The sequence below is a fragment of the Cucurbita pepo genome, chromosome LG14 (genome assembly GCF_002806865.2).
Source record: "Cucurbita pepo subsp. pepo cultivar mu-cu-16 chromosome LG14, ASM280686v2, whole genome shotgun sequence".
NCBI lineage: Eukaryota > Viridiplantae > Streptophyta > Magnoliopsida > Cucurbitales > Cucurbitaceae > Cucurbita > Cucurbita pepo.
Genome location: NC_036651.1, coordinates 5205050 through 5229132, shown reverse-complemented (window position 1 = coordinate 5229132; position 24083 = coordinate 5205050). Strand labels below are relative to the sequence as shown.

General features: G+C 36.4%; 1 protein-coding gene across 1 annotated transcript; it reads right to left on the bottom strand.

The window, feature by feature from the left end:
* Window positions 1-11095: 11095 nt before the first annotated feature.
* Window positions 11096-12822, bottom strand: LOC111810735 (2-iminobutanoate/2-iminopropanoate deaminase-like). Its single transcript, XM_023697503.1, has 6 exons — window positions 12616-12822; window positions 12072-12184; window positions 11820-11864; window positions 11651-11724; window positions 11492-11541; window positions 11096-11397 (listed from the first exon to the last, which is right to left on the bottom strand). The coding sequence occupies exons 1-6, from the start codon at window positions 12791-12793 to the stop codon at window positions 11300-11302; spliced, it is 558 nt and encodes a 185-aa protein (XP_023553271.1). The 5' UTR covers window positions 12794-12822; the 3' UTR covers window positions 11096-11299.
* Window positions 12823-24083: the final 11261 nt, after the last annotated feature.

Genomic DNA, 24083 nt, shown 5'->3' with positions numbered 1-24083 from the left:
GCCACCCCTAAGATGATTAGAGATAGGTCCCTATTCATGATTGCATGTGTTTGCATTAGCATGGCCCCTATAGTGGGGTCACTTACTGAGTATTTCTTCGAAATACTCAGGCCGTGTGCCATATTGTTTTTCAGGTAAAGGCAAGGCTCCCATGTACGGTTGACGGTGGCATCGTGATCAGAGACTGTGGCGCGTGCATAGGATAGTTGCATATTTAAAATTCCTAGTCTTGGTTAGGATAGGGCGTTTGCATTTCATTCATTTATATTAATTAATTTGTAATCGTTTTATTTTGTCTTTTGAACTCCAGCATGATGTTTGAAACACGTAAGTCCGGCAGTGTTTTTCAATGTTTTAACGTATTCTGAAGTTTTAAATTTTTCCGCTAGTAAAGATGAGCATGCTTAGGTTTTTATTCTGCATTAGAGATGAGCATGAGACGTTAGTGGCGACTCTAGATATGTGGAAATTTAGGGTCGTTACAGTTTGACACCGTTCCAACCCTCCCGGACCTGGTTTCGGCTCTATTTAAGGTAAAATGGAACATTTTAAGGTCGTATTTCACAAATTCCTGTTGGAAATTTATTATATTTGTGAAATACTAACGAAAGTGACGAATGAACCATTAGGAACCAACCACCAACGGAAGCGTAAAACGTTCATGAGAAGCTAGGAGCTTATGTTATATTCTAGGGAGTACTTCGGCTAAGGCCTACCAAGTAAGTGTCTCACCCGTCGTAGGTTACGCGTTAGTTGCTGTATGTTGGCACGTGCCCGTGGATTTGCACGTGTCATTAAATTGTATGCTAGTTTAATGTGCTTAGGTACGAAATCATGTGAACGTGAATGTATGTTATGTATGCTGCTTAGTCTGATGTGATATGTTATGCATGTGACGATGTGTGGTCCTTGAACGATTATGGCATGTTTGTATGAATATTTGAATGTAACTGCATGAATTATATGACATGAAATACGGTAAATTGCATGAAACATAACCCCGTTAGGAATATGTATGATACGTAAAGAAATGAGAATAAGAATGACATGTAAGCATGAAAACGTGGTAGGAATACTCAAGCCTCGTGCTATTTTACTTTTGCAGATAAGGGCAAGGCACCCATGTGACAACGACGGCGGCATTGTACCCCCCGGGACCGTGGCACATGCATAAGATAGATGTTTGTTTTTTTTCTATTTCGTAGTCTAGGCTGAATTCGGTTTTGCTTCATTAGTATAGGTTAGTATAGGCTGAAATATATTCGCATAATAAATCATAGGGTAGATTAGAACGTTCGTGTTGGTTTTGTCACTTTTCCCAATATTGTTCTTTTCTTTTCCTTGTAATCGTTTTCTCTTTCACGAGGTAATAAAAGGTGACAGTGAGTCGCATTTATGAATAGGGCCCATTTAATGTATATTCCGCATTTCAAGGTATAGTAATGACCTTAGATTAAATAGGTAAAATATTAGGGTCGTTACAAGTATAGTAATCTCACTCGTGTGTGAAACTGGAGTCTTACTCTTTGTATTTCAAATATCTATTTGAGGGTAGGTTCCTATCATCATAGCCCCTAGACCCTTCTCTCTCGAGTTAGTGTAGGTGTGGTCATAGCTAGACCCTTTTTCTATTGTCCTTGACTCCAAGGTTCACTAATCTATGCTGATGATTCCACATCCTTATCTCCACAAGCTTGCTTGTCCAAATTTGAGGACGACTTATAGCACGATCACACAATCCTCATAACTACGTGCTACCACTAGGCTTGGACCTTCCCATAAAAGTCCAAATGTAATAGCAAAATAATAATAATAATAATAATAATAAATAAATAAATAAATAAACCAATAAAAATAATTATAAAAAAAATATATACGTGAAAATAATAATAATAATAATTCATAAATAAATAACTAAAAAAGAATTACTTAAAAATAAAAAAAAATAAAAAAAAAATAAAATTTACCCACCTCTCTCCACTAACCTCTCATCCGAACCGTATCCCTCTCCCCAACCCTCACAATATCACGGTTCGCCAAAAAATAAACAAAAATGTCAGATTTGAGATAAAGTAAAATGGCTTTTGAACCGAAGATGCAGATTTACCGGGAGAGATTTTGGTCGTTATTTCGGTAAAATCCTATGTCATATTGAAATTAATTTAGGATCAAATATTCTTTCATATCTTACCACATCATATAATAATCAAATCTTATATCCAATTAATTAGATTTTTGTTAGCATTTTAAGTTATAGGAAATAAGGTTAGAATTAATAAAATTTTAGTTGGCAGATCTATAAATTGGTAAGATCTTAGCCAAACAATCGATTAAAATTGGCCAGTAATATCTGTTTATAGAATTCAAAATCTATTTACATAATGAAAATAATTAGGCGGAAGGGAGATTAAGGAAAGATTTGTTGAATATAATTTAAAAATAAAACAGGAAATATCTAATGCCAAGGAACTCTATTCAATTTTTAGTTGAGAATAACATTTTATATATATATATATAAAACATTTCAAAACTTTTAACTGTGACTCATGTAAATTAGAGAAATAATTTCATAGAGTCCAAACTTGAAACTGATGTCATGGGCTCACATAGGTTGATTTGGATTTCAAATGACCAAATCAAACTTTCATTAAAAATTTATTCGTGACAACGACTTAAGCTAGCCAGGTAAGTGCCCTTACTATCGACATGGTTATATTTGATGTTGACACGTGCCTTTGGTTCTACACGTGTCATATATACTAACATGTGTGAATTATCTTTGAATCGGTATGCTTATATTATGTTTATGTTATGTTATAATATGTGGATTGTATGATAATAATTATGGTACGATATGTTGAAAGATATGTTTGAGATAGGATACGAGAATGATGCACGAAACGAAATCTAACAATAGGAGTAAGATATGTTCATGAAACGTTAAGGTTAGGTTACATATCGGAGTGCTATAGATAGGGGACATTGATGAAAGAATATGGTTAAGATATGGGTAGAAAGGGATAAGTTTGTGATAGATTGATAGAACGATAGCGTTAGGATACGTTCCTGTGATGATATAACTAAGGCACGTTCACGTAAAGATATGACTCTGATAGGCATAAGAACGTTAAGGCTATGATAAGTTAGGAAACGATATGACCACGAAGTTTTATGACATGTTTATGATACGATATATTGTGATGTGATATGTTATTTTTAGATTGTTTTGTGTGATCGTTGAGGTAATTGTTGTATGAATTGCACGTTATGAAACGACATGTTAAAAGCATGGAGCGTTATGTTATGTTTTCTAAATTGTATGTATACAGCATGTTATGAATGACATGATATCACGATAAATGAAAAGAAATGTAACCCCGTTAAGATTATGTATGATATGTAGACTGAAAAATGAGAAATGACATGTTAAGCATGAAAGATGATAACGGGGTTATATTCATTAATGATAAAAGTAGAAATGTTGGGGAACTCATGCATTATGTGTGCTCATGCATTTAGGGGGATTCCCCTATTCCATCGCGAGTGTAACGACCCTAAATTTCCACATACTCAGAGTCGCTACTAACGTCTCATGCTCATCTATAATGCGGAAATATAACTCTTACATGAACATAATTGATAACGTAAACTTCAAAAAAAACGTTTAAAACAACTTCTTCTCTAGAAAACACAGCCATGGTCTTACGTGTTTAAATATGAAATACTGAAATTTAGAGAAAACAAAAACAAATACAAAATAATTTAAAACAATGAAATGCAAAACAACCTATTCTAACTTAAGACTAGAAATTTAAATATGAATCTACCCTATGCACGTGCCACAGTCTCTGCTCGCGATGCCGCCGTCCTCCGTACAAGTGCGCCTTGCCTTTACCTGAAAAATGATGTGGCACACGGCCTGAGTATTTCAAAGAATACTCAGTAAGTGGCCCCACTATAGGGGCCATGCTAATGCAAACACATGCAATCATGAATAGGGACCTATCTCTAATCATCTTAGGGGTGGCCTCCAGTCTCGGACAAATTGGATGTGTAGTACTTCCCTACACACGACTCACACGTGCGAGTGTGAGTCCCCAGGGCGCTCGCACACCCCCTGGACCCTCTGGTCAAGCTAATCTGTAGCGACGTCCGGAGGTCAGCGGAACCCCATAGTGTCATGCGCCTCATGAACACCCTCATCTGTGTGCTTTCGCACCTGTGCGCATTCGCGCTCATCATAAGGTGCGCGTCCGCACTCATCATCTCTAGGGGAAGTAGCCCTATGCTTATGAACATACAAAATGCATGAGGTCCCTCTAAATCCATCGTAATGTCTCTTCTGACACAACCCTCTAGTCTCATCTCTTTGTTACTCTAGGTAACGCATATCGTGGATATTTATATTAATATCATTTTCATGCTCTTAGGGTTGTGTCCTACGTCGATCTAACGACATGATGCAATATGGCACTCATCATCATCTAGCATGCTCAATATGGAAAACATCATCATATTAAGGTAAAAATCATGCAATCATCATGCTCATCATAATGCCACAACGTGCGTCAAACATATTAAGCGTCACTCAACAAAATATGTATAAACTGGCACATATCATCAAGCATCATACAATTTATATAGCCTATCCTATAGTAAGGCCACTTACTTGGTTGGCCTCGGCCGAAGTACTCCCTAAATAGCTAAACGTAAGCTCCCGTTCCGTGAGAGCTGCTTCCTACTTCGCTGGGGTTTGTTTCCTATCACACCGTTCACCACTTTCCGTTAGTATTTCACAATTAATTTACCTATAATTTAATAAATGTGAAATACGGCTCTAAAACGGCCTCGGATACCTTAATCGAGGTCAAAACAGATCCGAGAGGGTCGAAACAGTGGAAACCGGGTGGAAAACAGGTGAGCCGAGCCGAATAGCCGCTGGAGCCGCCGGAGGAGCCGCCGGAGCGTCACCGGAGGGAGCCGAGCCATATGCGCCGAGCCGAGCTGAGGGACTGCCTGCGCCGCTGTGTGACACATGGCGACAGCAGAGAGAGCCACGTCGAGTGGTAGTGTCAGGTCGAAGCGCGGGTCGCAGTCCAGTTCGGGTCGTGGTTCGGGTCGCGGGCTGTGGAAGGCTACTGGGCCAAGACTAATCATTGGGCCTCGGCTTACTGGGCTGGGCCGCAAGTGTTTGGTTTGCAGGCCGGCTCAATTGGACCATGGGTCTAGTCTGGGTTGGTTCAACTGAACCGTAGCTTATGGGCTGGTTTGAGGTTTGGGCCACTGTAGTTGGGCTGGGCCGAAGGCAGAGGCCAAGGGAGGAATGGGCTGGCTCTCTCAGGTTTTGGATTCGGGTTGACCCGGATCCGTGGATCATGTCTTCCTTACCCGACTTCGGCCCATTTTCCGGCGAGCTTTCTCTCTCCTTCTCGCGGCGTTTCCGTTGCCAAATTCGGTCCTCTTTCTTCCCTTTTCCTCTTTGTTCGTCGTCCTTCTTTCTTTTCTCGGAGTTTTGCGGCCTAAAAGCTCATAAAAGCCACAGATCTAAGAACGATTAAGAAAACCTAATTTTTCGACCTCGGTTACCGACGACGACGCTTACGAAATAACACAAAATGCACTCTGAGTTATTGTGCTTTCGTTAGGGATCCTTCTCATGGTGGTAACAGGTCGTTTGGTGTCGGTTTGAGGGTGGTTTGAGGGCTCATCGGAGAAACTGGACACTCGTCGACGTTTGTCCGAAATCTCTCTCTCTCGAAATTTTCTATCTTTTCTCCCTTTGCAGGTGTTCTGAAGATGCTGGGTGTCGTGGGCTGAGGGCTGGGCGTGCTGTGGCCGTCGTTTCGCGTGGGTTCCCCGAAACTTGGCGGTCGCTGGAAAACTCGCGAGTTTTCCGGCTACTGAGTTTTTATTTATTTATTTATTTATTTTTGTTTTCTTGTTTTCTCGTTTTCTCGTTTTCTCGTTTTCCTCTTTTATTTATTTATTATATATATATATATATATTCTTTCTTTCTTTCTTTCCCGGGTCGTTACAGCGAGGGTACAGACGCATGCAACAACGATCGTTATGTTTTGTATAGCGCTGTCGTGACGGTTACTAGTTCTAACGAGTGTCCGGCCTAGGCAGCGTCCCAGTGTATGCTCGCCCGACAAGTAAGATGGCCCAGCAGTGTGCGAACTGACTGGTGAGCCCATACCCGCACGTATGGGCTGTGTGTAGAGTATATGGTACATGTCCAAATTACCCGTTAGGATAGTACCGTAGGAAAATAGATTGAAAGGATAGGTCCCATCATTGCATTCACATATTCTTGCATTTAACCCCAATAGTGGGTCACATACTGAGTATTTCTTTAAATACTCAAGCCATGTGCTTCTACATTTTTCAGGTTAAGGCATGACATTCTTGTACGGTTGACGCGACATCGCAACTCGAGACCATGACACATGCATAGGATAGTGGTATTTATTTTCTTAGACTTAGGCTAGAATAGGATGTTTTTAACTTAAACGCTTATTTATTTATTTTATTTAGTCTTTTTGTAACGCCACGAAGAAAAAAAAAAAGCCAAGTCAACTGAGGGGCAAGAATGTCATTTTGCCCCTCCAGCCCTAATAGGGGTCCAAGGAGAACCCTGTCAGATCCCCTGCAAAAGAAAGAAAGAGTTAGAGAGAAATTGGAGAGGAGTCAGCCGTGAAGATTAATGGACCACCGCCGAAATTCATCTTCAGACGAGACTCGTACAAGGATTAAGAGGCTAGCGAGGCCGACGCTCCGTCAAGACCCAAGAACATTTCGCGAGGTAAGGTTCTGAACGACATTTCTCAGATCTGAGTTTTCCCTATGTGAATCGATCTTAAAATGCTGAAATATTCACCTAGGAACAACTCACGCACAGTCTGTGAAGAAGTTTGGCCGAGACCTCAACCCGAAGGCGGAGATCCGAGAGTCGTCTGAGAATAGTGAGCGAACTTTCGACTCTCTTAACTCGTCCGATAGTCAAGCAAAAAATTACAAAACAAATACTAGGACGTAGCCCGTAACACGATTTAGAACTTTGCCGAAGAAATCATATCGATCCGATCTACGGATCGAAAGATATGAAAATCGGAAAAGAGGACTGTGTTACGGATTTCAAAGGACAGAGAAGAAAGAAAGAAAAAAAAAGGGTCGACCGGCGAGCGGCGGAGGGCTGCGACAAGCACCGGACACGCGTCGACCGTCGGCTGAAGCAACGCAGCTCTAGCGAGGCAACGACACGTGTCACCTGCAAGCCGGGCCAAACCGCAAACACGAGCCGAGCCGAGCCAGACCGGCTGACCCGCGACTGCGCTGAAGCGGGCGTGCGTGGTAGGCGCGCGTGCAGCCTGAGACTGGCGCCTTCCCGCGTGCGAGACCTCGCACTCCCAGCGCGCGTGGAACAGCCATTTTGGCCCGGATGCTCTCTGTTTGCCCGACTTTTGTCTTGGTTCGAGTTCTAATACTGTTTTTACGTGAATAGGGACCTAATTTAAAGAAATCAGTATTTTTGGACACCTCACGGGCAAAGAAACGCTCGCAAAAAGGGCACGCGTCAACCAGGTAAGTCACCACCCGGTATTTAGGAAGAAATACTTGTAGGATTCACTTGGATTGCATGCATGCTAGTAGTTTTACTTCAGATTAGCTCTCCATGTAAATTATTGGTCAGATTAACTATTATGATTGTATTGGGTGAATTACATGAGTGTTGCTGTATGCTTTAAGCTTCCGCTGTATGTATGCATGCGCTTAATTTATGTTGGAATTGTGTATTCCGTGTTCCGGGTGCTTGATGGATGAATTCGCCCCATTGAGCGCGAACTTCGTGCTCTGGGTGTTTGATGGAGGTCATCGCCCCGTTGAGCGGTATGCCTAGTTTGCATGAATTATATGGTATGATGTTAGAAAACGATTGCATGCACATTCTGTTAATTGCTAGGGCCCATTTCTATGATAAACTTAAGGAATTACTATTAGGAGCGATATGTCGCTCCAGCCAGACTTAATTTTCCCCTAGGAACTTAGCGGTTTACCACGGCAAGAAGGTACCTCAGAGTGTTCATAGATTGCTAACGTGAGAACGGTATCTGTAGCTTCGTGGGAGGACCAAGGNTTTTTTTTTTTTTTTCAGGAGCGCGAGGCGTCGGTCAAGGGCATGCGTGATGGAGGCGGGGTTTGTCACAGAGGAACGGGTTGTCCTGGGGTGTCAGTCTAGTCTTTATTTTGTGTTTACATACTTTCGNACGGTATCTGTAGCTTCGTGGGAGGACCAAGGGTCCCTGATCAATCCTTACCTCCCACGAGTCCCTGATCAGTCCANTTCTTTATTTCATATTTAAAACACTTCATGCATTTGTGTCTTGTCCCTAGTCACGATCCGTAGTAAAATATTGTGTCGTGACACTTTTGTTGTGTCATTTTAAAGATATTTTCGAAACACGTAAGTCCATAGCTGTGTTTAAGATAAAGATTATGTTTTATGGAATTTAAATGAAGTCTTTCGCATTCAATGTTTATGGTACGTATACAGTAGCTACCTTAAATTAAGTAGAAAATTTCGGGTCGTTACACCAAAGTAATTTGTCATCTCTTGTGCCATCTTCCATGAAGAATATCCTTCACCCCATAATTCATAAGTGGCATGTCGCACACATCGTGCTCTTGGAAGTCCATAAAATTAAACTTAGCTCCTTAAGACTCCAACCAAAACCTTGCAACCATGACCTCCATAACTCATTTTCCAAGGTTGGTGAATCTTATATCTCGACTTACAAACTTAAATAAACTTACTCAAGGTAATGGTATGCTTGAGGGCTACATAATTCCTGTGGTGGTCGTCTTTTTCTAAATGAACAATATTGTATGAGCCTACTATGTGGCCTGCACTGAGGCATGATCTATTCTGTCTAGGCTTACTACGTGGCCTCCACGGAGGCATGCCAATTAATTTCCTACACACGGCCCACACGTGAGAGTATGGACCCACAAGTCGGTTCACACATCTCCTAGGCCCCTTTTCCTGTCGGATGAGCATTCTCTGGTAGCTCTCGATGCCAAACACCCGTTAGAAGTAGCGGTTGTCACGACAGCATTATGTCAAACATAATGATCGTTTTCCTGTCTAGTAATGTATGCATCTGTACCCTTGTGAAGGAATAGAGGTACTCCCTAATGATCGAGAACATAATAATGCATGAGGTCCCAACATTTTTCCTTTTTCATTATTGTTTAATACAACTCCGCTAGCGATTTATTTATATCATATCATTTTTCATATCATTCATGTTGGGTTGTATTTCATGCTATTTATTCTCGGTGATTCTGACAACCAACGGAAAACAACTTAAGATCACAAGCATATTGTGATGTCGAACTTCTAAACGGTCTATTTCTGGGTTCTACATTTTCCTTGGAAATTCAATTATTTCTTGGAAGCAAGCCAATGTGTCCAGATAATCAGCAAAAGCCGAGTATCGAGCTATGGTAAATACTTGTTTAGAGTTAACTTGGTTAAGATACATTTTTCAAGACTTGAAAGTTCTACTGTCTGAACCAGCATTATTGTATTGTGATAATCAAGCAGCATTACATGCAGCAGTCAATCCACTTTCTAAAGAACGTATGAAACACATTGAAATAGATTGCCATATAGTTCGAGAAAAGTTACAAGCTGGAATCATCAAACCGTGTTATGTTTTGACTAAAATGCAATTGACAGATGTTTTCACTAAAGCTTTGGGAAGACATCAATTTGATTTTTTGAAAGACAAGTTGGGTGTGATTGACATACACTCTCCAACCTGAGGATGAGTATTAAGATATAATATTTGGAGAAACTATTATAACAATTAGTCATGAATATATCTTAGACATTCGTAATAAGTTAAATAAGTGAACTCGATGAAAAGGAAATGACACCTCAACAACTTAGATAGTCAGAAAGAATCCAAAAGTCAAATCCAAAGTATGCCAATATAACTCTTATAAAAGATGAAGTTAAAGAGCTAGAGACATATGAATAATCATCACAAAATATGGCTTGGCCAATGAAGAAATAAATTAGAGCCTTAGAGCAAGACCAAACTTGGAAACTAGGAGATATCAAACCTATCTCTTGCAAGTGGATTTACAAAATAAAGTGTCACTCAGATGGATTAACTGAGAGATATTATATAACTCAGACCATAGCTCTAGAGTTCTCTCAATAATATAGACTAGACTATGATAAAACGTTTAGTCTAGTAGCGAAGATCACTATATACAGATTCCTCCAACACTTGCGCTTAGTAAAGATTGGAAATTATGGCAGAAAGATAAGAAGAATGTTTTCTTACACGGAAAGTTAGACAGGAAGATTTATATGGATCAACCAAAGAGATTTAAAAATGGAGTTGGAGTCATTAGTTTGTACATGCAAAGTCCAAAGAACCCTCGTTTGGATGCGACGCTCAACATATCTTGCAATATGCCAAAGGATATCACGATACCCAAAGATCAAGCATCAAGTATGTGTCAAGTTTTGTTCGGGAATAATTTCTTAGTGTAGAAAAAGAAAACCAGTATCATTGTTAACTATAGAAGCGGAGTACAGAGCAACGGTTGAAGTAGTTCAAGAAAGTACATTGTTGAAACTCTTAACGGAGGATTTGCACTTGAAAATTGACTATCCAATACCACTTCATTCCGACAACCGATTTGCAGTTCGTCTAGTAGAAAATTCAAGGTTTAATGATAGAACAAAGCATGTGGAAGTGCATCATCATTTTATTTGAGAGAAAGTGTTAGAGAAAGAATACAAATGACCAAGTGGCAAACTTGTTTATAAGAGAGCTAAATACCGACAAATATGAAGATTTTCGTTGTCAACTCAATAGTGTGCAGCGAATGAGAACTAATATTGAGGGAGAATGTTAAGATATCATTAGTAGGATGAAGCTTAATAATTATACAAATCCATAATATATATATTTTAGTAAAATGATTTAGGTAGATTATTACCTATTTTAGTCAAATGATTATATAGGAGTCCATGAGAAAGGCCCACATAAAACAAGACAACAATATCTTTTATTAGCTCCATTTCTACAGCTTAAAAAGCATATATCCATGAGATAATAAAATTATTACAATAATGTTGGTAACAACTAGCAAGAAACCCTCATCTAATTTGGGATCTTCCTGTATTTAGCCATCTCCAACTTATTAAATTTAAAACCATACTAATATATCAGATTCTTCCCAACCCGTGCTCATGTCAGGTCGAGGTACTACCGTTTAAACCAAAGCTATTGCATCGATTTCGATTTTGGCATTTTTGGGCAACGCTCCAACCTGAAAGGTTGACCGAGCTGGAAAAGGTTGCTTGGAAAAGTCTGTAAAAAAGACCAAGAACGCCTCTCAATTTCATTTTCTTCACTAAAAAAATTACAAAAAAAAAAAAAATATATATGAAAGAAGAGAATTTACATCGAGCATAAATTTCATTCACTAATGCAAAGTCTGCTACATCAGCCAGCCTGCAACAAAGAATTGTTGTAAAAATATAGGTTTGAAGACAAAATAAAAAAAAAACGACCATTTTTATAAAAAACAAAACCTCAAAATATACGAAAAAGGATTTCATACATAATAGTTGTCTTAACCACTCTATTATAATCCGCACCTCCAGCTCTTAATATTGCACCTATATTTTTGAGGGCCTGCATAATCATTCATTACATTTTTTTTTTTATAAAACTTTTGGATCTACAAAGCACAACAAGATCTCATGAAAGATAAAAATAATAAATAATACCTGCATAGTTTGCTCTCCAACATCATCGGAAATTAATTCTCCTGTCTACATTAAACCATATACGTACGCATTCAATTAGACATCATAGAAAGTGCATACACGTGCACGAAATTTGAAACTACGAATCTACAACACATGTAAGTGTACCTAATCACTTGAGCTACACTTGAATTAAACATTTAAAAAAATCCACATAATCTACATACAAAGTAGAACGTAACCGTAAACAAAACCATAAGGTGATGAAGCTACCTCGGGAATGAGTCCTAGGGAGCCAGACACAAATATAAAGTTGTTGGCTATGATGCCCTGAGAATATGGCCCTAATGCTTCCGGAGCCTTGTCGGTTTCAATAGGTATGATATCTGTCACAGAAGATATTGATGGCCGTTGATATTATCATGGAAAAAAATAAATTTTTACTTTTAAATTTTAAATTTATTATATTAATACCCTCAAATTGAATATAGTTATAACTTTCGTGTCCTTTTTAACTTTCACGTTCATTAATGTGAATTCAAAGCTTTTAAGCATTACAAGTCCCATCGACATTTAAGCAAACTTAGACTTGTAACGACGAAACACGTAAATTGCTAATATCAACCTAATTCGACTATTAAAAAACATTATGTATCTCTAGTCTAATCAAAAGATCGAAAATCGGTCTAAAAAACGAAAAAATTTGAAAAACATATTGTTTGAACAAATTTTCTCACGAGAGAGAGAGAGAGAGAGNAGAGAGAGAGAGAGAGAGAGAGAGAGAGAGAGAGAGAGAGAGAGAGAGAGAGCGTAGTACCACGACACTTGGAAATGGCATGGCATTTGAAGGACATGTTGCGGTTTGAAATAGATGGAATAGAAGAAGGGCGGCGCCACAAGGACACGGAGGCGCCGACAGAGGGAGTGACAGTGCGCGGCCGTGAAATGACGTTGGTGGCCGGGATTTGGAAGCTGTTTGCTGAGCAGTAAGCCATAGGTTTACAGTTTAATTGGCAGTGAGTGAGTGGATGAGAGTGGAGCTTTCATTTACGCACCTATTTATTGAGGTCGAGGAGGATCACACCCCAATAATTAAAATTATTTATTTAATTTAGGATTTTTATATTTGAAGATTAAAATACTGAAACGTGGGGAGGAACCACTCTTAATCTTGGTTCAAAATCAAGATAAGAAAGAATCTTTTAACTTAAACTATTTGTGCTTCCTCATGTTTATACTCGATTCATGCACGGATTTCTCCTCTACAAATTTCTTATAATAAACAATTTAGAAACGCATTAAATGATAAACGTGAGAAATTGGGTTGTTGTTTAAGAATTGTGGTATAAATAGAATTCATATCTTTCGCCATGTGAAAACATAAGCCCTAAGTCAAAGGTTTCAATTAAATAAATTTTTATCTAAATTTCCTTTTTATTTTTTATTTTTATACAAGAGCCAACTTTTCAAGTTGATGATGATGGGATGGAGTTGAGTTTTTCCCAAATTGGATCTTTTTGTACGAAGGAGAAGAGGGTGAAGGTGATGTGGAACATGTTCCCATATGGATGTGTTATAATAAATATATATAGTAAATATTTTGTAAAGATATATTTGGTAGATATTTAGCAAACATACGTAAAAAAATTATATATGCAGATATTTACTAAAATTTAGGAGATTATATTTAGTAGATAGCTAAATCGGTTAAAAGCTATATTTAGTGAATGGAAACCCTTTGTATACACCATTAGACGTGCTTTCTTTTCTCATTCTTTGTATTGTATCTTGTTGTATTAGTGTAGTCGTTCAATAAAACCTTTGACCAATATTGCTCCTTGAATTTTCTCTCTCCTGTGTTCATCATCGAGTGTGTGCATTGTTGTGCAATCCTAACAACTGGTATGAAAGCAAGGCGAGATTCACCACGATATGTGAAGATGGAAAGTTTAAAGATTGGAATTGAGAAGTTCAATGGATCCGATTTCGGTTTCTAGAAGATGCAGATTGAAGATTATCTGTACCAGAAAGATCTTCACGAACCCCTATTGGGGTGAAGCCAGATACCATGACCACAGAGTCCTTAACAAACCAATACTAAGGGAAAGGAACAAACCAAGCTCATTATATTTCACAGGTTGTCACGTTCATGACTTGTACCCTAAATACTAGGGAAATGTCTTAAAAAATGAATCAAGAATAAAACATGAACCTAGAAAGTTACCAAGAACAAGACAACGATCAAAGACTAGAACATAGATCAAGATATAAGTTCTAAAGACAATAACCCAGAACCATAGTACATGTTAAGAATTCACAATTCAAGAACAGAACCAAAGGGCCTAAGTACCTACCACAATAACTAGAATAAGAAAAGAAAGAGTGTGGTACTCTAGCATATCAAAGACACGATCAAGAGCTTACAAGTAGGCTACTTACTGAGTCTTTGTACTCACTCCCTGTTTTTCAAGTAAATAAGGAGTTGGTCAAGGTTGTGAGCTAACTTTGAAGCAAGTTCCATAAAGAAGCATCAACTGTCGTCCTCAACCCTTTTTGTCTTAAATATTTTGTGATGTTCCTTATTTTGTGTTTTAACTATTATGTTTTGTTCTAATTACTAATGCATGAACTTAAATTTGATGAACTATAAATATAAGGTATATTATGCTTTAAATTATATTTGTTTTATTTTGCAAAAAATTTGCATCTTTTTACACTATCAAGTTACACCCCATAGTCGAATCAACATCGAGTCCGTCTGTGCCATACACCAGGGACATCACTTGAGAGCCTAATAAAGAAATATATTGTTTTGAACTATGTTGTGACACAAAGTCATCAAGCATGCTTATGAAATATGGAACTTCAAATGGACAAATTAGCAATTGAGCTAAGAAATAGACCTCTTGGAAAGCTGTCAGCAAATACCGAAACGCCAAAAAGTTGATATTGTTGGGATTTATGCCCTAAAGCATGTAATTAATTATTTAGTTTTTTAATAATAATTTTCATTATTTTATTTGTGATTTAATTGTTATTCATCGTATGAAAATCCAAGGTTATTAATGTAATCTTAAACTGTATGTGTTTGACATACAAGAGGATCGTGTCCAAGTAATAACCTAAAGAGTCTATAGTATATGGATAAGGTTGGGTGCCTTATCCTGGTAACACTATTGATACGGCCCACTTTGTAATCGTTATAAATGATTTGATCCAAATCATTCGTGTGGAGACATATAAGTGGGGGTATTCTGTACAATGAGTTTGTATAAGACTGGACCAAGAAATATTTAATCTCTCTTTCTAAATCCGTTAACTGAGAAGATTAATATTTCACATGATGATCATATGTGACTCGATCTTAATCCTGAGTGAGTTATGAACTCCTGCGTGTGAGAGCTTGTCCTTTAATTTACATGGGTGAGAATGGCTCTTTTAGCCCATTCAATATGCCTACTATTTTGGGGACTTGACCAAATAGGGAGCTACTAACATAACAGATGTAATTCACTTCTTTCCATATAAGGGAAGTAGATGAGTTGTTCTCCTAAGTACTGATTTCGGGACTTGAACAGACTTTTGAAAGGGACTTGGTTTGTGATTAGATCATAGACAAATTGTTCATTTGAGAATCAGTGGTACTTAAGGTGAAAGTTGTAATTACAATGGTAAAACAGACTTTTGACCCAGCTGCAATTATGAACAATTTGTGAAGGATCGACTTGCTTGTAATGATTATATCGATGGACATAACTTGTCCTACCGTGCATAAGAGTGCAACTCTAAGTCTATAATAGAGTGACCTATAGTTAATGAATGGAAATTGATTAATTAAAGAGTTTAATTAATTAATTTTGCTTAAAATCTGTAGGTGCATAAGGTCCTAAAAGGTTAATCTATTTGAAAGAAAATTTGAAGGGTTCAAATTGATATTTAATATATTAGATATATTAAATATAAAGGAGAAAATAAATTTAATTTGAAATACCAGATTAATATTTAATATATTAGATATATTAAATAAATAAAGAAAATATATTTAATTTGAAAGGTTCAAATTAATATTTAATACATTAGATATGTTAAATATAAATGGAGAAAATATATTAAGGGAAGAGTTGAAATTAATATTTAATATATATATTAGATATATTAAAGGAAAAATATATTTATTTATTTGATACAATTAAATATTAAATCAGTTAATGTATTTTAATACATTAAATAAAAATATATTTGAAATTTGAATAAGATTCAAATTAGTTAAATATATATTAGGATGTCTTGTAATATCTAAATATGATTTGTATAAGGTATAATATCCTAATATAATAAATATGCAAATATTTTCCGAGAGTCCCTATAAATAGGACCCTCGGGTTGAGCCAAAGAATGAAATTACATCTCTAGAGAATTCTCGAAACTCTTCTTCTCCAATTCCTTTGGGATTTTATTTCAAGAAGCTCCCACAAACCTTGACCTTGTGTTCGAGTCATAGCAAGGAAGATCTCGTGGAATGTTGGAAAGCTTTTGCATAGTTGGAATGAGTCTTGCAACCTAGGGTTTCTACGGTTCTTACTCTTCTATTTATTGCTTTGTTTTAATTCTTAATAAAAATCAAAATGGTTCCCAATGCTTCAACGGATGAGGAGTTCATTGCCTTCAGATATAGTCACCATCCAACTAGCTGACAGGTCCATCACTTATCCAAAAGAAAAGATTTATGGCATTTTAATTTGAGTGGATAAATTCATATTTTAAGCAAATTTTATCATTTTAGATAATGAAGCAGACCATGATGTGCAAATTATCCTAGGGAGACGAATTTTAAGAACAAACAAAACATTATAAATGTCTACTAACATTACAAATGAGTGACCATAAAGTTGAATTTAATATCAATGACGTCTAAGATATCAAGAAGAGGCAAATAAATGCTCATTAATTTATGAGCGTATAGAGAAACACAAGAGGAATGGGATAGTTGGGAAAGTGAGGAAAAGAAGACAATAACCTGAGTAATTTCAAACTTGAATGATTCTAAACATGCAACCTAAACTGTCTCATTTACAAAAATAATATACATCGCTCTGGTATAGCCTTAAAATGAAACACTTACCCTCCCTGAGGTATTTTAAGAGTTTATAATCTTCCTACTTTAGGACCATAATTGACCGGTATGTAAATGTAACCTAAAAGAAAATAAAAAGTTTAAAACTTAAAATATATTAATGAAATACTATAAATCTAGTTTTCAATTATTCATCATAAATTTATAACCATAAGAATAAATGAAACCTCCTTTGAAGTATCTTGAATCTTTTGTTGCATAAACGAACTTTGTTTCTTCTTAATGTGAAATTAATATTGTATGATTGAGATGTCTTGGTTCATATCATTCTCCCCTCCTTTAAGAAGATTCAATCTTTGCATGAAATATTGTTGCAAAAATAAGTGAAGAAAACACAAAGGATCTCACAACACTCTCTCACATGTTTACATTCAAGTAGTTTAAGTTGCTCATGTATGCACTTTTGAGAAAACACTCTTAATTCTCAATATCACCTCCCAAAATTTGATGGGGAGAAGCCGAGTCAATTTACAATTTAATAAGTAGTAGCACGCTTTGAATACAAGGAAACAAACTATAGATTTGAAAATTTCATAAATCAAAGAATATTTAGATCATATGAAATGGATGGCAAGGAAATTTCAAGGATTTAAACTTTTCGTAAGGAAATGTTGGAATAGATTTAACTTCCCTAAGATATAAATGTTTTGCACTTAGATGGATTCAAAATTAAGGTGGTAAACCAGTGAAGTTACGATCTCATTCAATATGCAAACGAGAGTATTAATAGCAAAGAACAAAGAAAATTAAATACCTTTTGCCAAAATTAAGAATAATGGATTAACTTTTAAAAGAGTTATAATTTAAAACCTATCGAAGTTATAATTAATATGAAATTAATTGTTGGAAAATTTAATGGGCAAGTTGTAACTATCCATATTTTAATGCATAACATCCACAAACTTTTCAAAGTGTAATATCCAAGATTAAATGTTAAAATAGTAAATTAATACACAAATATCATATTAAACATACATTCGGTGGAAAAGACAATTGATCAAAACAAGAACCCATATTCTTGGGTATACCAATTTTTTTTTTTTTTTAAAAAGTACGTACACTTTAAACGCTCAAGAAAGTTGAATTAGGAAATCTGAAAGAAGACAAAGTTGCAGCTTAGATGATGATATACAAAAATATCAAATGATAAGGAATCAACCCAAAGAAAGCTCTAATACCAAATGATATGAAATCGACCTATGGAAAAGCTCTGATCCAAATGATAAGGAATTATTACAAGAAAAGTAAGATTCGAATTACTTTCTTGATTAATTATCTTAAAGTAAGAACTTGATTGAGATGTCTTTAATTCTTATAAGAAAGGTTTCCAAAAAGAAGGCTAGCCATCAAGAAGGAAAAAAAAGAAATGAAAAGGAAAAACAGAGGGAGTTGATGTTATAAAAACTAGGGAGGAGGAGAAAGAAATACCCTAATTTTGTTGTTGATGACAAAAGAAGGAAAAAAAACGACTAAAAAGAATAGATTAAAGCAAGGAGAGGGACGAGAGAACTCAAAAGAAGAGAACTTCAATTAAAGACAATAAGAAGCTTGATATCTCTCTAATCCCTTATTCTCTTTTCTTATTCTATTATTTTTTGTATCTTAATTTCTCTTTTCTTATTCTATTATTTTTTGTATGATTAAGATATTGATTCCACTTTGTAAATCAATTTGTACGGAGAGATAAACCTTATAGGTGAAGCAACAGAGTTTTATGTTGTTAAAGCATGTTGACATTTGATTTAGTCTATTAAAGAGTAGTGAAGTAATCTACATGTTTGTCGTATAAACCATTTGGTGAAAAAGCTGATAGACAATCGATATTTTCGACACTATTATGTGGAATGTTCAAGATGGATTATTTTGACATGTACGATTAATAACCGACTCCCAAACATACCTTTGTTGTCAGCAATCATTTTTACTTGTTTTATGTCGGGGTACCATTGTTTGCGCATTAGGGTAGTTCCGAAAGGCGAATTTTCTTTCTTAGTATCTTAATATTTCCATAGTGTTAAGGATATTTAGTAATAAATTATAGTTTACCATATATATTATATTTGATATTTTATTATAAGGCAAATATTAGATATTTGCATTATTGGCATGTGTATCTTTCCATTTATTGTTATTTCCATTTATTACTATTTCCATATCCTTGTAATTTATTTGATTATAAATAAGATAATTTTTACACCATTTAAGTGTGGTGGATTAATCAAACATTCACATGGTATCAGAGCCATTTTGGTTTAGCAACCCGGATCCTTTCTTTTCAATGGCTTTTGAAATCTTCTACCGTTCTTCTCCACCACCACTGCTGTCTTTGACTCCGCAGGGGCAGTCGTCATGGCTGCCACATGCAAAGCCGATTGATTACTGTTCGGCTCCACCCTTTTGACCTCCAAATCATCCTTTGTCATACTCTGTACATACAAACTCACCTTTTCCAAACATAGCCTCTTTCATTTTCTTCCCAATTTTCCCTTCATCCTTCACAGAAACCCTAATCTTAGATCTTCATCAGCGTTCTCTTCGAAAATATACAGAATCTCAATAAGCCCATCGACCTTCTGCAGAGATTTACCTTTGGAATCTGGCCGCCGCACTAGCATCTTCGCCAACCAAGTTGCCGCCGCCCTTCTCGCCAAAATTGGCTCCTTCGCCCCAATGTGGCGACTCTTCCGACTACCCTTCTCGCCAAAATTGGCTCCTTCGCCCCAATGTGGCGACTCTTCCGACTACCCTTCTCGCCAAAATTGGCTCCTTCGCCCCAATGTGGCGACTCTTCCGACTACCCTTCTCGCCAAAATTGGCTCCTTCGCCCCAATGTGGCGACTCTTCCGACTACCCTTCTCGCCAAAATTGGCTCCTTCGCCCCAATGTGGCGACTCTTCCGACTACCCTTCTCGCCAAAATTGGCTCCTTCGCCCCAATGTGGCGACTCTTCCGACTACCCTTCTCGCCAAAATTGGCTCCTTCGCCCCAATGTGGCGACTCTTCCGGCTGCCCTTTTTGCCAAAATTGGCTCCTTCGCCCAATGTGGCGACTCTTCCGGCTTCAACATTGTCTTTGTCCCTTGCTCTAGGTTTCCCCTTCTACTTCTTGGGGTTAGACATATTCTCACCAGAGCCAAGGTAGCATCGTCGCTAAGCGACAATCCCTGTTTATGGGTTAGACATATTCTCGTCGAAGCCAAGGCAGCATCGCCGCTGAGCGGCGATCCCTCTGCAATTTTCGATGGCCAAGAAAGTGTTTCTTTACGCCTCCTCTGAACCAGGTTGTTGACATCTTCACGAAAAGTGTTTCTCAACCTCTTTGAATTTTTCAGATTCAAGCTTCACGTTCGTTCAAATCCGACGTTCAGCTTGTGGTGGGGTGTTAAGGATATTTAGTAATAAATTATAGTTTACCATATATATTATATTTGATATTTTATTATAAGGCAAATATTAGATATTTGCTGGCATGGGTATCTTTCCATTTATTGTTATTTCCATTTATTACTATTTTCATATCCTTGTAATTTATTTGATTATAAATAAGATAACTTTTACACCATTCAGGTGTGGTGGATTAATCAAACATTCACACATAGGAAATAATTTGAGGACCAAAATTTCGTAAGAAAAGATTCGATATTGTTGCATACATTAATTAAAATCGAAACCCTAGTTTTGAAATCCCATTTGGGTAGTGTAAAGCATTCGACAGAAAATCTGAGTGACGATCGATAGTTTTCAATACTATTGTGAGGAATGTTCAAGTTGGATGATTTTCGCACGTATAATCAATAATTGGCACCCAAAGCTTTTCGCTCTAAGTATCTTAAAATTTTCGTAGGAAACAGAGCCTATAACACCACATACATTAACATGAATTGAAACCCTAATATTGTCATGTAAAGCATTCGGCGAAAAAGTTAAGTGACCGTCGATATTTTTCGACAATATTATGAGGAATGTTCAAGTTTGATCACTTTTGGGCCGTGTAAAACATTCAGCTAAAAAACTAAGTTATAGTAGTTATTTTTTGACAGTATTGTGAGGAATGTTTAAGTAGGACGATTTTGACACCTATGATTAGTAATCGATACTGTAACGCCCCGTTAGGTTATATATAATAATAATAATAATAATAACAATAATAATAATAATAATAATAATAATAAAATAAAAATAATAAAATAAGCAATAAAAAAAATTAACTGACCACCCCTCCTTTAATCTCTCCACCCTACCCTAAAATACCTCCTCATCAGTCATCAATAATTCTACCAACAAAACAGAAAAAGAAAGAAAAAGGTTTTATGGGGAGAAGAAAGGCAGATAGATCTCTGGGAAGAAAGGCCATTTTATGGGGAGAAGAAAGACAAATAAATTTTCTGGGAGAAAAAAAGGAAGATAATGGAGGGATGATTATGCAGATAATTGAAGAAAGATGTCATTTTAATAGGTTAGTAGTCAGATCTACATTTTCTTTTTCTTGTATGGAAGGATATTAATATGTTGCAATTATTTAGATCTGAGTTAGAAATGATGATATCTTAACCCAAGAATCAATTAGGGGAAAAGAAATACAAAGAAAGAGGAGAAACTGGGAAAACAAATCAAACAATCAAAAGAAGGGAAGAGAAAAAAAAGAAGAAGAAAGAGAAAGAAATAGAGATTTCCAAATAAATAAAAAAAGAGAGATAGGGTGAGAGAGAGAAAGATTTAGAAACAACTCGATAGAAATTTTAGTAAATAACAGAGCACAGAAAATCTGGTAATTAGAGGTTGTAAATAACAGAGCACATAAAATCTACTGTAAATAAGAGAGCACATAAAATCTGCTCATTAGACTGTTAAAGAATTAGATATGAAAATAGAATTAGAAAAAGAATTAGAATTAAAAGGAAAAAAATGGAAGAGGGGAAGATTTTAAGAAGAAAAGAAAATTAAATCAATCTAAGATGTTCAGTTAATTGCTTGGATTGAAAATAGTCCATATAATAGGCCAGAATTAAAAAAAAAAGATGATTCCAGATATTATTAGGAAAGAAAAGAAAATTAAAATGATATTTTTAGAAAAGAAAAGAAAAAATTCAAAATCCTTTATGTAATTAATTAGAATCAGATCTCCACCTACATTACCCAGTTATTTAGATTTTAATGTTAGAAATCATGTAAGATCTTTTTAGAATTAGATCTCCCCTTCATTTACTAAACTGTTAGAATAAAATAGGGAAGAAAAGAGTTAAACAGAGAATAAAAGAATTAAACAAGAGGTTTGGAAAGCAAAAAAGAAAAGAAGAAAATAAAGAGGTAAAGAAAATTATATATATTTAACTAATTAAATACAGAAAAGAAAAGAGAGACAGTGGAGGAGGAAAATGGAAGATTTGGTGAACACAAACAAATTTACCGAGTAAATACATAGAGTAAAAGAAGGATAAAAAAATATATATATATATATATATATATATATATATATATATATATATATATATATATATATATTCAATACTCATGAAGTCTCTAATGCTCACATGGAGTTTAACACTTGGACTATTGTAAAATTTAGAGAATTGAAATTGATGTCATGGTTCATATAGGTTGGCTTGGATACAAAGAACAAAACCGTATTTAATAAATTGGTGATACCAGTCTAAGCTAATCAGGTAAGTGGTCTTACTATAGGATAGGCTAAAAATTGTATGAGTTATGATGATGTATGAACTATGTCGTACGATGCGGTGTATGACTTATAATGAGATTGAGTTATGATGATGTGTGGGTTACGATACTTGATGATGTGTGGGTTACGATACTTGATGATGTGCTCAGTACATATATATTTTGATGAATGTCGTACTTGATATGTATGATGCACTTTGTGGCAATATGATGAGTATGATGATTGCGTGACGTTTACCTTAATATGATGATGTTTTCCATATTGAGCATGCTAGATGATGATGAGTGCCATATTGCATCATGTCGTTAGATCGACGTAGGACACAACCCTAAGAGCATGAAAATGATATTAATATAAATATCCACGATATGCGTTACCTAGAGTAACAAAGAGATGAGACTAGAGGGTTGTGTCAGAAGAGACATTACGATGGATTTAGAGGGACCTCATGCATTTTGTATGTTCATAAGCATAGGGCTACTTCCCCTAGAGATGATGAGTGCGGACGCGCACCTTATGATGAGCGCGAATGCGCACAGGTGCGAAAGCACACAGATGAGGGTGTTCATGAGGCGCATGACACTATGGGGTTCCGCTGACCTCCGGACGTCGCTACAGATTAGCTTGACCAGAGGGTCCAGGGGGTGTGCGAGCGCCCTGGGGATTCACACTCGCACGTGTGAGTCGTGTGTAGGGAAGTACTACACATCCAATTTGTCCGAGACTGGAGGCCACCCGTAAAATGATTAGAGATAGGTCTCTAAATCATGATTGCATGTGTTTGCATTTGCATGGCCCCTATAGTGGGGCCACTTACTGAGTATTCTTTGAAATACTCAGGCCGTGTGCCACATCATTTTTCAGGTAAAGGGCAAGGTGCACATGTACGGAGGACGGCGGCATCACGAGTAGAGACTGTGGCACGTGCATAGGATAGATTCATATTTAAATTCTTAGTTTTAAGTTAGAATAGGTTGTTTTGCATCCCATTGTTTTAAATTACTTTGTATTTGTTTTTATTTTCTCTAAATTTTAGTATTTTGTATTTAAACACGCAAGACTATGGGTGTGTTTTCGAGAGAAGGAGTTGTTTTAAACGTTTTTGAAGTTTACATTATAAATGATATTCATGTAAGGGTTATATTTCCGCTTTATAGATGAGCATGAGACGTTAGCGGCGACTCTAGATATGTGGAAATTTAGGGTCGTTACAGATACCCCAAAAAAACTTTGTTGTTTGCAATCTTTTCGGCTCATTTTCTACTCGTGTATCGTTGTTGGCGCGCCAGTGGAACTACAAAAAACCACTTTTTAAAAGGAAAAGAGCCTCCACATACATGAGCTTAAAATCGAAACTCTAATTATGTTGGGTAAAGCATTCGACAAAAAACTTGAGTGACGGCCGATATTATTTAAAACTATTATTTAAAACTATTGAGAGGAATCTAAAGCATTGGGCAAAAAAATTGAGT